This window comes from Oncorhynchus clarkii, chromosome 30, assembly GCF_045791955.1.
Source record: "Oncorhynchus clarkii lewisi isolate Uvic-CL-2024 chromosome 30, UVic_Ocla_1.0, whole genome shotgun sequence".
NCBI classification, from domain to species: domain Eukaryota; kingdom Metazoa; phylum Chordata; class Actinopteri; order Salmoniformes; family Salmonidae; genus Oncorhynchus; species Oncorhynchus clarkii.
In genome coordinates, this window is record NC_092176.1 from 35,854,684 (window position 1) to 35,874,835 (window position 20,152).

The 20,152-nt window shown below is 43.1% G+C and overlaps 1 protein-coding gene across 1 annotated transcript in view; it reads right to left on the reverse strand.

Moving 5' to 3' along the window:
• Positions 1 to 20,152, reverse strand: part of LOC139390058 (kinase suppressor of Ras 2-like) — a 113,561-nt gene that overhangs the window by 83,442 nt on the left and 9,967 nt on the right. Inside the window, exons 2-3 of the mRNA XM_071137172.1 lie at positions 18,731 to 18,871; positions 15,825 to 15,975 (exon numbers count right to left, since the gene is read on the reverse strand). Coding sequence (XP_070993273.1) covers positions 15,825 to 15,975; positions 18,731 to 18,871 — 292 coding nt within the window. The remainder of the gene's footprint in view (positions 1 to 15,824; positions 15,976 to 18,730; positions 18,872 to 20,152) is intronic.

The window sequence follows — 20,152 nt, forward strand, 5'->3', positions numbered from 1 at the left end:
TGTAACTCTCCTTCTATGGAGTGTCATTCTTATTCTATGGAGTGTCATTCTCATTCTATGGAGTGTCATTCTAATTCTATGGAGTGTAACTCTCCTTCTATGGAGTGTCATTCTCATTCTATGGAGTGTCATTCTAATTCTATGGAGTGTAACTCTCCTTCTATGGAGTGTCATTCTTATTCTATGGAGTGTCATTCTCATTCTATGGAGTGTCATTCTAATTCTATGGAGTATAACTCTCATTCTATGGAGTGTAACTCTCCTTCTATGGAGTGTCATTCTCATTCTATGGAGTGTCATTCTAATTCTATGGAGTATAACTCTCATTCTATGGAGTGTAACTCTCATTCTATGGAGTGTCATTCTCATTCTATGGAGTGTCATTCTTATTCTATGGAGTGTCATTCTTATTCTATGGAGTGTCATTCTTATTCTATGGAGTGTCATTCTTATTCTATGGAGTGTAACTCTTATTCTATGGAGCGTTCCAAAGCCTATTCATTAGTTATTTGGTTCCACCTCTCTGTAGAGTGACTGTCTGTAGAGTGACCGTCTGTAGGGTGACTGTCTGTAGAGTGACTGTCTGTAGAGTGACTGTCTGTAGAGTGACTGTCTGTAGGGTGACTGTCTGTAGAGTGACTGTCTGTAGAGTGACTGTCTGTAGGGTGACTGTCTGTAGAGTGACTGTCTGTAGAGTGACTGTCTGTAGGGTGACTGTCTGTAGGGTGACTGTCTGTAGAGTGACTGTCTGTAGAGTGATTGTCTGTAGAGTGACTGTCTGTAGGGTGACTGTCTGTAGAGTGACTGTCTGTAGAGTGACTGTCTGTAGGGTGACTGTCTGTAGGGTGACTGTCTGTAGAGTGACTGTCTGTAGGGTGACTGTCTGTAGAGTGACTGTCTGTAGAGTGACTGTCTGTAGAGTGACTGTCTGTAGGGTGACTGTCTGTAGAGTGACTGTCTGTAGAGTGACTGTCTGTAGAGTGACTGTCTGTAGAGTGACTGTCTGTAGGGTGACTGTCTGTAGGGTGACTGTCTGTAGAGTGACTGTCTGTAGAGTGACTTGGTGATGGATGAGGTGAGCTTCCCCCTTACCATGTAAATGGATTTGGGTGTCTAGAAAAGTGCTATATAATCAATTAATTATGTACAGATCAATCAAATCAATCAATTATGTACAGCCATTGTTCCATAGAATTAGGAATTATAATAGTATAATGGACACGATTGTTCTGATGATGATATGAAAGCTCAGCCATTTTGGTCAGGGATAGTAATTTAATAGAATCTCTTTGCATTGTTCTCTGTGCTGTCACTTGTGCAACAGCAGCAGAGGTCCTATACAGTACAGTATCCTACAGTATCTCCACAGTGATTCACAATACACCACACCAGTCAGAGGACACGGAGGAGTGATTATTCAAAATGATGATTTATGGTAATATGGCCAACACATTACACATAGTCATTGTTAATAGGAGATATTTACATATAGGTAGAGTTCTGTGAGAATAGGCGGTTAACATCATACTAATTCGACTAGTTAAGACCAGACTAGTGCTGTTGTGTGGTAAATGGCAGAGAAAGGTCACTGGGATTCTATCCTCATAGGGGCTCTGGTCAAAAGTAGTGCACTAAATAGTGAATAGGATACAATTTGCAAAACACCCTTTGTGAAAGGATGCCATATGCTGCTCCAGAAGGATTCATGTTTTATTTAATCCTTTGAATGGGATGAAGGTGGACGATGGTGGTTCTTATAGAATCAGTAGTAGCTAGAAAAGCTTCCTCTCTTCTATCATCTCCTGTTCTCTCCCCTCCTTTCCTCTTATCTCCTCTCCTCTCTCTTCCTCTCATGGCCTGTCCTCCCTTTCTCTTCTCCTCTTCTCTCCCATACTCATCTCCTCTTTTGCCCTCTCCTCTCCCATACGCCTCTCGTCCTCTCCTCTTTTGCCCTCTCCTCCTCTCCTCTCTTGTCCTCTTCTCCTCTCTCATCATCTCTGCCTATCCTCTCTCCTCCTCTCATCTTATCCTCTCCTCCTCTCCTTTCATGTCCTTGCCTCTCCCCTCTTCTTGTCCTCTCCTCTTTTCCTCTCCTCTCTTGTCCTCTCCTCCTCTCTTGTCCTCTCCTCTTTTCCTTCTCTTCTCTTGTCCTCTCCTCCTCTCCTCTCTTGTCCTCTCCTCCTCTCTTTTCATGTCCTCGCCTCTCCTCTTTTCCTCTCCTCCTCTTGTCCTCCTCTCCTCTCCTCTCTTGTCCCCTCCTCGCCTCTCTTGACCTCTCTTGTCCTCTCCTCCTCTCCTCTCTTGTCCTCTGCTCTCTTCTCCTCCTCTCTTGTCCTCTCCTCTCTTCTCCTCCTCTCTTGTCCTCTCCTCTCTTCTCCTCCTCTCTTCTCCTCCTCTCTTGTCCTCTCCTCTCTTGTCCTCTCCTCTCTTGTCCATTCCTCTCTTCTCTTCCTCTCTTGTCCTCTCCTCTATTATCCTCCTCTCTTGTCCTCTCCTCTCTTCTCCTCCTCTCTTGTCCTCTCCTCCTCTTCTCTCCTGTCCTCTCCTCTCTTGTCCTCTCCTCTCTTGTCCATTCCTCTCTTCTCCTCCTCTCTTGTCCTCTCCTCTATTATCCCCCTCTCTTGTCCTATCCTCTCTTCTCCTCCTCTCTTGTCCTCTCCTCCTCTCCTCTCTTGTCCTCTGCTCTCCTGTCCTCTCCTCTCCTCCTCTCCTCTCTTGTCCCCTCCTCTCCTCTCTTGTCCTCTGCTCTCCTGTCCTCTCCTCTCTTGTCCTCTCCTCCTCTTCTCTATTGTCCTCTCCTCTATTGTCCTCTCCTCTCTTGTCCTCTCCTCTATTGTCCTCTCCTCTCTTGTCCTCTCCTCTCTTGTCCTCTGCTCTCTTGTCCTCTCCTCTCTTGTCCTCTCCTCCTCTTCTCTATTGTCCATTCCTCTCTTCTCCTCCTCTCTTGTCCATTCCTCTCTTCTGCTCTCCCTGTCCTCTCCTCTGCTCTCCTGTCCTCTCCTCTGCTCTCCTGTCCTCTCCTTCCCTTCTCTCTTGTCCATTCCTCTCTTCTCGTCCTCTCTTGTCCATTCCTCTATTCTCGTCCTCTCTTGTCCTCTCCTCCTCTTTTCTCTTGTCCATTCCTCTCTTCTCCTCCTCTCTTCTCCTTCTCTATTGTCCTCTCCTCTCTTTTCCTCCTCTCTTGTCCTCTCCTCTCTTGTCCTCTCCTCCTCTTCTCTCCTGTCCTCTCCTCTCTTGTCCTCTCCTCTCTTGTCCATTCCTCTCTTCTCCTCCTCTCTTGTCCTCTCCTCTATTATCCTCCTCTCTTGTCCTCTCCTCTCATCTCCTCCTCTCTTGTCCTCTCCTCTCTTGTCCTCTCCTCCTCTTCTCTCCTGTCCTCTCCTCTCCTCTCCTCTCTTGTCCATTCCTCTCTTCTCCTCTCCTCTATTATCCTCCTCTCTTGTCCTCTCCTCTCTTCTCCTCCTCTCTTGTCCTCTCCTCTATTATGCTCCTCTCTTGTCCTCTCCTCTCTTCTCCTCCTCTCTTGTCCTCTCCTCTCTTCTCCTCTCCTCTCTTGTCCTCTCCTCTCTTGTCCTCTCCTCTCTTGTCCTCTCCTCCTCTTCTCTCCTGTCCTCTCCTCTCTTGTCCTCTCCTCTCTTGTCCTCTCCTCCTCTCCTCTCCTCTCTTCTCCTCCTCTCTTGTCCTCTCCTCTCTTGTCCTCCTCTCTTGTCCTCTCCTCCTCTCCTCTTCTTTCTATACTCACAGATGGCATTTGAAGCCAATTAGTTGTGAGTGTAAGCACTGCAGTCTTAAGGCAGGGCAGGCGCTGGGCCAGTCTTTTTAATGATGAAAAGATGAGTGAGGATGTATACTGAGTCTGAGAATTCCGGGCAAGGCTTGTCTCTCTCATGAACACTTAGCTCTCAGCGTTAAGGCTAGATCAACACTATTAGTAAGGACAAGGCAGGATGTTTGGTTTACAGTGAGTGTGCATGCACGCTTGTATGCATGCATGTGTTGAGTGTGTGTGGGCTGCTGAAGAGGGGCATGCTGGGTATATAATGTGTGTACATTGGAGCAACACAGAGGGACTAACTGACAAGATCCTAGCTTAAACAATATGACTCAACGCTGAAGCAACTTGTGAGTTGAAATACGAACCAAGACCTGTGTGAAAGCCACAATCACCTTGTATTTGTTATTAACGCAATAAACTATTCTAAAATACACTTTAAATGAAAGTGTTTATAATAGCTGAAATTCTCATTTACAGCAAGTGAATTACATATCTCACTCCTCAATATACAATCACATGTCTCACTCCTCATTATACAATTACATATCTCACTCCTCAATATACAATTACATGTCTCACTCCTCAATATACAATCACATGTCTCACTCCTCAATATACAATAACATGTCTCACTCCTCAATATACAATAACATGTCTCACTCCTCAATATACAATCACGTCTCACTCCTCAATATACAATTACATGTCTCACTCCTCAATATACAATCACACGTCTCACTCCTCAATATACAATTACATGTCTCACTCCTCAATATACAATCACACGTCTCACTCCTCAATATACAATTACATGTCTCACTCCTCAATATACAATCACACGTCTCACTCCTCAATATACAATCACACGTCTCACTCCTCAATATACAATCACACGTCTCACTCCTCAATATAAAATCACATGTCTCACTCCTCAATATACAATTACATGTCTCACTCCTCAATATACAATCACATGTCTCACTCCTCAATATACAATTACATGTCTCACTCCTCAATATACAATCACGTCTCACTCCTCAATATACAATTACATGTCTCACTCCTCAATATACAATCACATGTCTCACTCCTCAATATACAATCACATGTCTCACTCCTCAATATACAATTACATGTCTCACTCCTCAATATACAATCACATGTCTCACTCCTCAATATACAATCACACGTCTCACTCCTCAATATACAATCACATGTCTCACTCCTCAATATACAATCACACATCTCACTCCTCAATATACAATCACACGTCTCACTCCTCAATATACAATCACATGTCTCACTCCTCAATATACAATCACGTCTCACTCCTCAATATACAATCACATGTCTCACTCCTCAATATACAATCACATGTCTCACTCCTCAATATACAATCACATGTCTCACTCCTCAATATACAATCACATGTCTCACTCCTCAATATACAATCACATGTCTCACTCCTCAATATACAATCACATGTCTCACTCCTCAATATACAATTACATGTCTCACTCCTCAATATACAATCACACGTCTCACTCCTCAATATACAATCACATGTCTCACTCCTCAATATACAATCACATGTCTCACTCCTCAATATACAATCACATGTCTCACTCCTCAATATACAATTACATGTCTCACTCCTCAATATACAATCACACGTCTCACTCCTCAATATACAATCACATGTCTCAATCCTCAATATACAATCACACGTCTCACTCCTCAATATACAATCACATGTCTAACTCCTCAATATACAATTACATGTCTCACTCCTCAATATACAATTACATGTCTCACTCCTCAATACTCACATGTCTCACTCCTCAATATACAATTACATGTCTCACTCCTCAATATACAATACAATATACAATCACATGTCTCACTCCTCAATATACAATCACATGTCTCACTCCTCAATATACAATCACATGTCTCACTCCTCAATATACAATCACATGTCTCACTCCTCAATATACAATCACATGTCTCACTCCTCAATATACAATCACATGTCTCACTCCTCAATATACAATCACATGTCTCACTCCTCAATATACAATCACATGTCTCACACCTCAATATACAATCACATGTCTCACTCCTCAATATACAATCACATGTCTCACTCCTCAATATACAATCACATGTCTCACTCCTCAATATACAATCACATGTCTCACTCCTCAATATACAATCACATGTCTCACTCCTCAATATACAATCACATGTCTCACTCCTCAATATACAATCACATGTCTCACTCCTCAATATACAATCACATGTCTCACTCCTCAATATACAATCACATGTCTCACTCCTCAATATACAATCACATGTCTCACTCCTCAATATACAATCACATGTCTCACTCCTCAATATACAATCACACGTCTCACTCCTCAATATACAATCACATGTCTCACTCCTCAATATACAATTACATGTCTCACTCCTCAATATACAATCACATGTCTCACTCCTCAATATACAATCACATGTCTCACTCCTCAATATACAATTACATGTCTCACTCCTCAATATACAATCACACGTCTCACTCCTCAATATACAATCACATGTCTCACTCCTCAATATACAATCACACGTCTCACTCCTCAATATACAATCACATGTCTCACTCCTCAATATACAATCACATGTCTCACTCCTCAATATACAATCACATGTCTCACTCCTCAATATACAATCACATGTCTCACTCCTCAATATACAATCACATGTCTCACTCCTCAATATACAATCACATGTCTCACTCCTCAATATACAATCACACGTCTCACTCCTCAATATACAATTACATGTCTCACTCCTCAATATACAATCACACGTCTCACTCCTCAATATACAATTACATATCTCACTCCTCAATATACAATCACATGTCTCACTCCTCAATATACAATCACATGTCTAACTCCTCAATATACAATCACATGTCTCACTCCTCAATATACAATCACATGTCTCACTCCTCAATATACAATCACATGTCTCACTCCTCAATATACAATCACATGTCTCACTCCTCAATATACAATCACATGTCTCACTCCTCAATATACAATCACATGTCTCACTCCTCAATATACAATCACATGTCTCACTCCTCAATATACAATCACATGTCTCACTCCTCAATATACAATCACACGTCTCACTCCTCAATATACAATCACATATCTCACTCCTCAATATACAATCACATGTCTCACTCCTCAATATACAATCACATGTCTCACTCCTCAATATACAATCACATGTCTCACTCCTCAATATACAATCACACGTCTCACTCCTCAATATACAATCACATGTCTCACTCCTCAATATACAATCACATGTCTCACTCCTCAATATACAATCACATGTCTCACTCCACTCCTCAATATACAATCACATGTCTCACTCCTCAATATACAATCACATGTCTCACTCCTCAATATACAATCACATGTCTCACTCCTCAATATACAATCACACGTCTCACTCCTCAATATACAATCACATGTCTCACTCCTCAATATACAATCACATGTCTCACTCCTCAATATACAATCACACGTCTCACTCCTCAATATACAATCACATGTCTCACTCCTCAATATACAATCACACGTCTCACTCCTCAATATACAATCACATGTCTCACTCCTCAATATACAATCACATGTCTCACTCCTCAATATACAATCACACGTCTCACTCCTCAATATACAATCACATGTCTCAACTCCTCAATATACAATCACATGTCTCACTCCTCAATATACAATCACATGTCTCACTCCTCAATATACAATCACACGTCTCACTCCTCAATATACAATCACACGTCTCACTCCTCAATATACAATCACATGTCTCACTCCTCAATATACAATCACATGTCTCACTCCTCAATATACAATTACATGTCTCACTCCTCAATATACAATTACATGTCTCACTCCTCAATATACAATCACATGTCTCACTCCTCAATATACAATCACATGTCTCACTCCTCAATATACAATCACATGTCTCACTCCTCAATATACAATCACATGTCTCACTCCTCAATATACAATCACATGTCTCACTCCTCAATATACAATCACATGTCTCACTCCTCAATATACAATCACATGTCTCACTCCTCAATATACAATCACATGTCTCACTCCTCAATATACAATCACACGTCTCACTCCTCAATATACAATTACATGTCTCACTCCTCAATATACAATCACACGTCTCACTCCTCAATATACAATCACACGTCTCACTCCTCAATATACAATCACATGTCTCACTCCTCAATATACAATCACATGTCTCACTCCTCAATATACAATCACATGTCTCACGTTAAGTTTTTCTATTGAACCTCAAAAGTGTTGTTATGGATGCAACTGTGAAGGATGCAGCCATACCTGAGTAACCGTATCTATTCCTCCGTCACCAGCTCACACAGAGACTGGAACTCGGGACCTCTGTCTCGTAAACACACCACAATGTCTTAGCCAGCTACGCCACCAAAAAGCTAGCAATTCTACTGCGTGGGTGGAGACACTTCAAGCTGAAGAGTCCAAGTGAGGTTACAAATCCTGTACACAACAAAGTTTATATTAGTCACTGGCTTCTCAAATAACAGAAGTGCAACTAAGTCTGCAATGGCTTCAAGAGTCATTACAAAATACTGTGACAATTCAAACTTTTTCATGTGAATATTCTGCATATTCATGATCTGCGTAGGAGTTACAAAGACAGGCCTCCATAGAGGGCCATGAAGAATCTTCCCCACGGACCCATTGCTTTCAGAGAATTCAAAAACACACAGCAAATGTCATATTTCAAAGTGGGGCTGAGCGTCCGAGTGTAGTGGTGGTAATTTTCTCTCTTGAGGTTTAAAGAAAGGACTGAGACTGAAGGCTGGGCATGAGTCTGGGACTGGGACTGGAGGCTGGGGATGGAGGCTAAGACTGGGGATGAGCCTGGGGATGAGTCTGGAGGCTGGGGATGAGGATGGAGGCTGAGTCTGGTGATGAGCCTGGAAGCTGGGGATGAAGCTGGAGGCTGGAGATGAAGCTGGAGGCTAGGGATAAAGCTGAAGACTGGGGCTGGAGGCTGGGGATGGAGGCTGAGGAGGGTGCTGGAGACTGGGGAATGGGAATGAGGCTGGGGCTGGAGAATGAGGATGGGGCTGGAGGCTGAGGAAGGTGCTGGAGCCTGGGGATGAGGCTGGGGCTGGAGAATGGGGATTTGGTTGGGGATGAAGCTGGAGACTGGGGATGGGGCTGGAGAATGGGAATGAGGCTGGGGCTGGAGGCTGAGGATGGAGCTGGAGGCTGAGGAAGGTGCTGGAGCCTGGGGATGAGGCTGGGGCTGGAGAATGGGGATTAGGTTGGGGATGAAGCTGGAGGCTGAGACTTGAGGCTGGGGCTGAGGCTGGTGACTTGGGGGAGTGTGGAGGCTGGGAATGAGAATGAAGGCTGGGGATGGGGATGAGCCTGAGGCTAGGACTGAGGCTGGGGAGGAGTCTGAAGGCTGGGGATGAGTCTGAGGCTGGGCCCTGAAGATGAGGCTGAGTCTGGGTATGAGACTGCGTACCAAATGGCACCCTATTCCCTATATAAGGCACTACTTTTGTCCAGGGCCTTATGGGCCCTTATCAAAAGAAGTGCACTATAAATGGAATAGGTTGCCATTTGAGACGTGACCTGGGAGACAAAATATGCCTTTCTCTCCCTTTCGCTCTGAGTATGAGAGGCCCTTAATAGCAGTCGCGCAGTGTGTGGTGTTCCCGTTACATTCACACCTCTCGCCGGCCCCCCGTATGAAAAGAGTACATTAGAGAGAGAGAGAGAGTGTGTGTGTGTGTGTGTGTGTGTGTGTGTGTGTGTGTGTGTGTGTGTGTGTGTGTGTGTGTGTGTATCCAACACCCTTGCTGACCGTGAGAAGCAGGATGACAGTAACTGTATCTGTAACTATATCTGTATCTGTCTGTACAATACAGAGTTACAACTCTTAGCTATCCATGTTATGCATGGCTATATCATTTATAATTGGGCTGAATTGGGCTGGCTTTGGTCTGTTTTATGTACAGCAGTGGAGGCTCCTCAGAGGAGGACCATCCTCCTCAGTGAATTTCATAAAAATAAATATACTGAAACATTAAAAAAAGTTATTATTTTCAGAGAAAACTACACTAAATATATTCACTTCACCAAATAATTGATTAAAACACGCTGTTATGCAATGAAGGTCTACAGTAGCTGGAGGAGAGCTAGATTCCGTCCTCCTCTGGGTACAGTGACTTCAATACAAAACCTAGGAGGATCATGGTTCTCACCCCCTTCCATAGACTTACACAGTAATCATGTCAACTTCCAGAGGACGTCCTCCAACCTATCAGAGCTCTTGCAGCATGAACTGACATGTTGTCCACCAAATCAAAGGATCACAGAATTAATCTAGTACTGAAAGCATAAGCTACAGCTAGCTAGCACTGCAGTGGATAAAATGTGATGAGTAGTTGACTCTTATTTGTTTTCACTTTCTTAGCTAGCTAGTTTAGCCTACTCAAACACCTGGCTCAAACAGAGAGGGATGCTATGTTAGCTAGCTGGCTATGTCTATCCAACACTGGAACTCTTCCAAGTCAAGATAAGCTTTCTTAAATGGAAGCAAACAAAACGGGGATAAACATACATGAATTTGTAGAAATAGAAACGTATGTTTGCAACTGTTGGACTAATGATTACAACCTAGATCAGCTAGATGCAGGCAAGAGTGTGCAAGGCGGTATTGAATGTGTCAATGTCTGTCACCTTGATTACTCTAATTTATCTCTCGACGTGTCTGCACCTGCGTTGTTAACTTTAATTCATAGGCTAGGTTCTAGCAACCTCCCGATGGGTATGAGGAAAATGTTAGTATGATGTAGTAGCCTGAACCCATTGATGTTACATTGAGCTGGGTGAATGGAATATGAATGACAGTCATCCAATATGCTGTAATAGGAATTAAGCAGTGCTCACAAAAAATAAATTTGTCCTCCGTCATCTTAAACGGCACCAACCGCCACTGATGTACAGGTCTAGCATATGTGTATGTGTGTGTGTGATCTATTAGGCTTGGTTGGAACAACTACAACTAGGCACACACACAAACACAAGGACAAGCACACACACACACCCAACTGGACTCTGTATGGGTGTCCAATCCCTGGGCTGTCTCCGTTGGAGGAAATTGGAACTCAGCAGCCAATCAGCTACTGGTTACAATCTAATCAGGCCTTAGGAACAGACACACAGGCCAGACCAGTGTGTGTGTGTGTGTGTGTGTGTGTGTGTGTGTGTATCCAGTCACAATCTGACCCCAGCCCAGAGCCTATTCAACACCCACAGGCTGCAATGAACCTGCCTACTGCTCTGAGTAGGGTGCTGTCTTTCAGATGGGACGTTAAATGGGTGTCCTGACTCTCTGTGGTCATTACAGATTCCATGGCACTTGTCGCAAGAGTAGGGGTGTTAACCCCAGGGTCCTGGCTAAATTCCCAACCTGGCCCCAATCCATCATGGCCACCTAATTATCCCTTCATTCCTAATTGGCAAATGGTTGCCGTGCATCACCCAATTGGGTGCCACAAGTTGGTGGTGGGTGAGTCCCCCCCCCCCCCCTTACTATGTAAAGCACTTTGAGTAGCTCAGTTGGTAGAAAGGAGCTTTATAAATCCATTATTATTATTATTTTATTTTTTATTATTTCGCCTTTATTTAACCAGGTAGGCCAGTTGAGAACAAGTTCCTCGTTATTATTACTGGAGTTAGCTGTGTGTAGAATCAAAGCAGGGAAGGGAAGTGACTGTAAGATGAACTTTGGGACTGATGGGACATTGTGTTATCTGACACCAGTTTGGTACATGGCCAGATTTTCCTAAAGCAACATCTGCTGTCTTTTCACTTGGAGAAAAAATATTCCCGGTCTGTGTACTATGACGGTGATGAGGAGAACACTGCACCGACAATACAACTCTTCTCAACTTGGCTTGATAACAGAAAGTATTCCCAGTGACTCATCTAAGAGACACATCTGGTGGGAATGAATGAATGTGTGTGTGTGTGTGGGGGGGGGGTTGACACACACATCAACCCTTGATATCAAACCTAGTTTTGTGGTGGTCTACTGTCCCCTTCTGCTCAGCCAGCAACACTACAACACTAGACTGTTTAGTTCTGAAAATAAACATGTGGTCTGTGCTGCCCCCTACTGGACAAAATGCCAACGGACTGCATGCTCTGTATGCTGGGAGGGTGCATCTCAATCATCCGCAGCAGCCTCCTTTCCTCATATCCTTCCTTCAGCTATACTAATCTGAAAACAGTGGACAGGTGAAAGCAAAATGGTGTAATGTCTTGTAATGCCGTACAATAATTTGGTTTCCATTGTCATCAGTGGAGATGAAGGAAACGAGACAAGGAGACATTTCAGATGCACCCATGGAGAGGAACGAGGGGACGACTGTGAGGATGTCACACAGTCACAGGTAAAGGGTACTAAAAGGGGCTGTTACAGTATACGAGGGCAGAGAGCTTCATTTATCCTATAATGGCAAGAGCAATTAATAACTCAATATGGATCATTTAACGCTTAGATATTTTAAAACCTGGTGCTGGAGACCCACAGGGCAGCAGGCAGCCTAGCGGTTAAAGAGGCAAGCCAGCAACTGGAGGGTTGCCAGTTTGAATCCCAGGTCAGACGGGACAAATCTGGCAGGAAGTGAGCTGGCATCCAGAAGGTTGCTGTTATCAAATTCAAGATGCCATTGCCTGTCGTTGTGCCCTTGAGCAAGGCATTTAACCCTCCAAAACAGCTTCCTGGGCGCCCAGTGTTGCAGCCAAATTCTGCATGTGTCTTTTAGAGGGGTTGGGTTAAAAGCGTAAGTCAAATTTCAGTTGGAATTTGTGTGCAACTGACCAACAGAAGTGATCTTAAGGTGTGCAGGCTTTTCCACTAACACAGCAGAATAGACTAGCAGAGTCAACAGATTCAATCCCACCAGTCGTTGTATCTCCAGCCCATTCCTCATTGTGTCATTCTGAGACTGGCATCCAGGCTATATTGACTTCATACTGTGCTGCTAAATCTGGTCAACAGATGGCAGCATTCACCAGTTCATGAAACGTCCTCATGAACTGTATAGATCAGGTGGTGTAAAGTACTTGGGCAAAAATACTTGAAAGTACTACTTAAGTAGTTTTTTGGGGGGTATCTGTACTTTACTTTCCTATTAATATTTTACTTCACTAAATTCCTAAAGATAATTATGTACTTTTTACTCCTACATTTTCCCTGACACCCAAAAGTACTTGCTTAGCAGGACAGGAAAATTGTCTATTTCACACACTTATCAAGAGAACATCCTTGGTCATCCCTACCGCCTCTGATCTGGCTGACTCACTAAACACATGCTTTGTTTTTAAATTATGTCTGAGTTGGAGCAAGCCTCTGGCTATCCATTTTTTTAAAAAGAAAGCTAGAAAATGTGGCCATCTGCTTTGCTTAAAATAAATTATATTATATTATAAGGAAAGACTTGTACTTTTCCATTTGATAATTAAGTACATTTTAGCAATTACATTTACTTTTGATACTTAAGTATTTTTAAAACCAAATACTTTTAGACTTTTACTCAAGTAGTATTTTACTGGGTGACTTTCACTTCAGTCCTTTTCTATTAAGGTATCTTTTCTTTTACTCAAGTATGACATTTGGGTACTTTTTCCACCACTGCCCTCCAACCCTGTTCCTGGAGAGTTACCCTTGTGTTGGTTTTCTCTCCAACCCTGTTCCTGGAGAGTTACCCTTGTGTTGGTTTTCTCTCCAACCCTGTTCCTGGAGAGTTACCCTTGTGTTGGTTTTCTCTCCAACCCTGTTCCTGGAGAGTTACCCTTGTGTTGGTTTTCTCTCCAACCCTGTTCCTGGAGAGCTACCCTTGTGTTGGTTCTCTCCCCAACCCTGTTCCTGGAGAGTTACCCTTGTGTTGGTTCTCTCCCCAACCCTGTTCCTGGAGAGTTACCCTTGTGTTGGTTTTCTCTCCAACCCTGTTCCTGGAGAGTTACCCTTGTGTTGGTTTTCTCTCCAAACCTGTTCCTGGAGAGTTACCCTTGTGTTGGTTTTCTCTCCAACCCTGTTCCTGGAGAGTTACCCTTGTGTTGGTTTTCTCTCCAATCCTGTTCCTGGAGAGCTACCCTTGTGTTGGTTCTCTCCCCAACCCTGTTCCTGGAGAGTTACCATTGTGTTGGTTCTCTCCCCAACCCTGTTCCTGGAGAGTTACCCTTGTGTTGGTTTTCTCTCCAACCCTGTTCCTGGAGAGTTACCCTTGTGTTGGTTTTCTCTCCAACCCTGTTCCTGGAGAGTTACCCTTGTGTTGGTTTTCTCTCCAACCCTGTTCCTGGAGAGTTACCCTTGTGTTGGTTTTCTCTCCAACCCTGTTCCTGGAGAGCTACCCTCCTGTAACTTAGCTGATTCAGTTTATCAACCAGCTAATTATTAGAATCAAGTGCACAAGATTAGAGTAGGAGTTCAAACCTATAGGATGGTTGCTCTCCAGGAACAGGGCTGGAGAGCTCAGGTATAGATAACCTCATACTACCATCCTGATATTGTGAGCTTATAGAAAGTGTTGCTCTCCAGTAACAGGGCTGGAGAGCTCAGGTATAGATAACCTCATACTACCATCCTGATATTGTGAGCTTATAGGATGGTTGCTCTCCAGGAACAGGGCTGGAGAGCTCATACTACCATCCTGATATCGTGAGCTTAAATAAATATGTTTTGCTTGTAGCGAAACACACTGAGTGTACAAAACATTAGGAACTTTCCATGACAGACTGACAAAGTGAATTCAGGTGAAAGCTATGATCCATAATTGATGTCAACTTTTTGATTTAACTAGGCTAGTCAGTTAAGATCAAATTATTATTTACAAAGATGGCCTAGGAACAATGGGTTAACTGCCTTGTTCAGGGGCAGAACGACAGACTTTAACCTTGTCAACTCAGGAATTTGATCTAGCAACCTTTCGGTTACTGGCCCAACACTCTAACCACTAGGCTACCTGCCGGGGCTACCTGTCATGAATCAGTATAGATGAAGGAGAGGAGACAGGTTAAAGAAGGACCTTGAGACAATTGAGACATGTATTGTGTATGTGTGACATTCAGAGGGTGAATGGGCAAGACTACAGATTTAAGTGCCTTTGAACTGGGTTTAGTAGTAGGGGCCAGGCGCACCGATTTGAGTGTGTCAAGAACTGCAACGCTGCTTGGTTTCTCACGCCCAACAGTTTCCCATGTGTTTCAACAATGGTCCACCACCCAAAGGACATCCAGCCTTCTTGACACAACTGTGGGAAGCATTGCAGTCAATATGGGCCAGCATCCCTGTGGAACGCTTTCAACACTGTGTAGTCCGTCCCCCAACGACTTGAGGCTGTTCTGAGGCCAAAGGAGGGTGCAACTCAATATTAGGATGGTTTTCCTAATATTTTGTACACTCAGAGTATTTATGTAAGCTTGCGAGATCGCGATAGTAATACAAGGCTACTGTATAAACTAACTGAAAACTCCCCATGAACTCAGGCAATAACAACCTAGAGGAGTCAGTTACGTCCCAGAGTGCCCTCCCCCTCTCTCCCCTCCCTTCTTCCCTCCTTCTCTCCCTTCCTCAGAGACAGCATGTGTTAGGGGCCCTACCGAGTGGTGCAGCGGTCTAAGGCACTGCGTCGCTGTGTAAGAGGCGTCACTACAGTCCCTGATTCAAATCCAGGCTGTATCACATCCGGCTGTGATTGGGAGTCCCATAGGGCGGCGCATGGGTTTGACGGGGTAGGCCGTCATTGTAAATAAGAATTTGTTCTTAACACACTTGCCTAGTTAAATGAAAGTTAAATAAATACCTGGCTTGCCCCCACTGTCTACCTTTCCTCCCTCTCCCTCCAAGTGTGTAGGGTTCCTACCTGACTTGTGGGCCCTCCTTAGGCAGGTCAGAGAGGCATTGAGCCGGGCACACTCCTCGTCGTTGGCTCCAAACTTCTCCATGGCCTCACACACCTCCTCATCACTCATCTCCAACAGCCCCTCTAGAGTCACCTCGCCTGGACCCATCTCCTACAGAACACACAGACAAGTAGCCTGGTCCCAGATCTGTTTGTGCTTCTGCCTACTTCATTGTCATGACGATTCAATCAGGAGTTGGCTAGAGAGCAGAAATAGACTGGCACCCAGGCTAACACACAAGTGCCCAAACTAACACACACAGAAATGGAGTTTGATACCGCTGGACCTGTATTTACCAAGAGTATCAGAGAATGCTGATATAAGATCAGGTATTTTAGATTATACTCTTAACTAAAATATAAACACAACATGTAAAGTGTTGGTCCCATGTTTGAGCTGAAATAAAAGATTACAGAAATGTTCCATACGCACAAAAATCTTATTTCTCTCAAATGTTGTTCACAAAAGAGTTTACATCCCTGTCACACAACACAATGCCACAGATGTCTCAAGTTTTGAGGGAGCATGCAATTGGCATTCTGACTGCGGCAATGTCCACCAGAGCTATTGTCAGAGAATTTAATGTTAATTTCTCTACCATAATCCGCCTCCAAAGTCATTTAAGATAATTTTGCAGAACATCCAACTGGCCTCACAACTGCAGACCATGTGTATGTCGTTGTGTTGGCGAGGGGTTTTCTGATGTCAACGTTGTGAACAGAGTGCCCCATGGTGGCGTGGCGGTGGAGTTATGGTATGGGCAGGCATAAGCTACGGACAACGAAAACAATTGCATGTTATCGATAACAATTTGAATGCACAAAAATACTGTGACGAGATCCTGAGGCCCATTTATTTTTAAGGTTTCTGTGACCAACAGATGCATATCTTTATTCACAGTCATGTGAAATCCATAGATTAGGACCTAATGAATTTATTTCAATTGACTGATTTCCTCATATGACATGTAACTCAGTAAAATCTTTGAAATTGTAGTGTTTATATTTTTGTTCGGTATATAAAATAAAAGATCATATGACCAGGGAAGACAGAAACGTGCTCCCACACTTGTCTTTTCTTACTAGCACTGACTTTGCTGATAGCTACTTATTATTATTTTTATTTTTTTAGAAATGTGTTGCTTACCGTGACTGACTGTGATATGTGGTTGTCTCACCTAGCTACCTTAAGACGAATGCACTAACTGTATGGGACTCTGGATAAGAGTGTTTAAACAGGGTTGGGGTCATTGACATGTCAGTCATTTAGCAGACGCTCTTATCTGTAGCGACTTGAAGTTAATGCATTCGTCTTAATGAAGCTAGACAACCACATATCAGAGTTGAAGTAAGTAAAACTTTTCATCCATAAAAGTAGCTATGAGCAGAGTAAGTGCTAGTAACAACAATGCATGCTAGAGAGACAAGGTAGCACTCGAGAAGGTTCAGGAAGTGATGTGTTTTGGGCAAAGGAAGAAGACTATGTTGGGCTTATAGAAATTGAAAGTAATATTTGTTTATGATGAGGCGTTAGTCTGATCCACCATCCTGACCGCTCTTGTAAGCAGGAAGTACACATAAAATTTAAATTCCAACCCTCGTAAAAACTTTTCAATTTTCAAAGGAAAATGTGGAATTGGGATTTGGAATTTTGTTTACTTCCTGAAATGACTGGAATTTAAATGGGATTGACCCCAACACTGCTGCTAAATGACTGGAATTGAAATGGGATTGACCCCAACACTGCTGCTAAATGACTGGAATTTAAATGGGATTGACCCCAACACTGCTGCTAAATGACTGGAATTGAAATGGGATTGACCCCAACACTGCTGCTAAATGACTGGAATTTAAATGGGATTGACCCCAACACTGCTGCTAAATGACTGGAATTGAAATGGGATTGACCCCAACACTGCTGCTAAATGACTGGAATTGAAATGGGATTGACCCCAACACTGCTGCTAAATGACTGGAATTGAAATGGGATTGACCCCAACACTGCTGCTAAATGACTGGAATTGAAATGGGATTGACCCCAACACTGCTGCTAAATGACTGGAATTTAAATGGGATTGACCCCAACACTGCTGCTAAATGACTGGAATTGAAATGGGATTGACCCCAACACTGCTGCTAAATGACTGGAATTTAAATGGGATTGACCCCAACACTGCTACTAAATGACTGGAATTGAAATGGGATTGACCCCAACACTGCTGCTAAATGACTGGAATTTAAATGGGATTGACCCCAACACTGCTGCTAAATGACTGGAATTTAAATGGGATTGACCCCAACACTGCTGCTAAATGACTAGAATTTAAATGGGATTGACCCCAACACTGCTGCTAAATGACTGGAATTGAAATGGGATTGACCCCAACACTGCTGCTAAATGACTGGAATTTAAATGGGATTGACCCCAACACTGCTGCTAAATGACTGGAATTTAAATGGGATTGACCCCAACACTGCTGCTAAATGACTGGAATTTAAATGGGATTGACCCCAACACTGCTGCTAAATGACTGGAATTTAAATGGGATTGACCCCAACACTGCTGCTAAATGACTGGAATTTAAATGGGATTGACCCCAACACTGCTGCTAAATGACTGGAATTGAAATGGGATTGACCCCAACACTGCTGCTAAATGACTGGAATTGAAATGGGATTGACCCCAACACTGCTGCTAAATGACTGGAATTTAAATGGGATTGACCCCAACACTGCTGCTAAATGACTAACATGTAAATGTACTGTTTTCCCTTTCATTTTATTGTCATACATTTTGCAGACCATCGGCTATTTGTAAGAAGGTTTTACTCACAGTGATTGTGATACGTAGATGCAAATCAAAGTACCTCAGTGACCTCCTTCCTCAGGTTGACTATACGGAACCAGTGTCCCAGACGGGGGAAGTCCTGTAGCTCAGTGGTGTCCTCCTGTAAGGCCACTCTCACCTTACAGGACAGCTGGCGACTGAAGTACTTCACCAGCTTTCCCTGCAGGGGGGGACAGAGGGACATGTGTGAGTTAGAGCTGGAGAAGCACAGGCCAAATGGGTTACACAGCTATGGATGCAAGGACTCACCATCTATATATTAAGAGAGCAGTGCTTTTCAAACCTCTCCTCTGGCCCCACAGATGTTTCACAATTGTGTCCTGAACTAGCACACCTAGTTCACCTAGTCAAGTTAGCAGTTCACCTAGTCAATTCACGTTCTGATTAATTCACCTAGTCAATTCACATTCTGACTAATTCACCTAGTCAAGTTGACAATTCACCTAGTCAATTCACAACTTGACTAATTCACCTAGTCAAGTCGACAATTCACCTAGTCAATTCACGTTCTGATGAATTCACCTAGTCAAGTTGACAATTCACCTAGTCAATCCACATTCTGACTAATTCACCTAGTCAAGTCGACAATTCACCTAGTCAATTCACATTGACTAATTCACCTAGTCAAGTTGGCAATTCACCTAGTCAATTCACATTCTGACTAATTCACCAAGTCAAGTTGGCAATTCACCTAGTCAAGTTAGCAATTCACCTAGTCAAGTTGGCAATTCACCAAGTCAAGTTGACAATTCACCTAGTCAATTCACATTCTGACTAATTCACCAAGTCAAGTTGGCAATTCACCTAGTCAAGTTGGCAATTCACCTAGTCAAGTTGGCAATTCACCAAGTCAAGTTGGCAATTCACCTAGTCAAGTTAGCAATTCACCTAGTCAAGTTGGCAATTCACCTAGTCAAGTTGGCAATTCACCAAGTCAAGTTGACAATTCACCTAGTCAAGTTGGCAAGTTTAATCAGGTGTGCTAGCTCTGGAATTGTTCAAATACATGGAATGTCTGGGTGTCCCGTTTGAAAAAGGCTGCATTAGATCAAACATATTTTGAAGCTATACAATGGTTGTTTACAAAGACTCAAACAACCTACAATAAAAAATGACTTTCAATCTCATCATCTGTATTTTAAGGTCTCCAAGCTTAGAAAGTTTACAAAGTTTAGAAAGTACTAAATGTTTTCCAACTAAATGCAACAGAACACTCATCATGACCTCGCAAGCTACTGTGCATAAAGTACACTACCGGTCAAAAGTTTTAGAACACCTGCTCATTCCAGGGTTTTTCTTTATTTTTACTAGTTTCTACATTGTAGAATAATAGTGAAGACATCAAAACTATGAAATAACACATATGGAATCATGTAGCAACCCAAAAAGTGTTAAATAAAACAAAATATACTTGAGATTCTTCAAAGCCACCCTTTGCCTT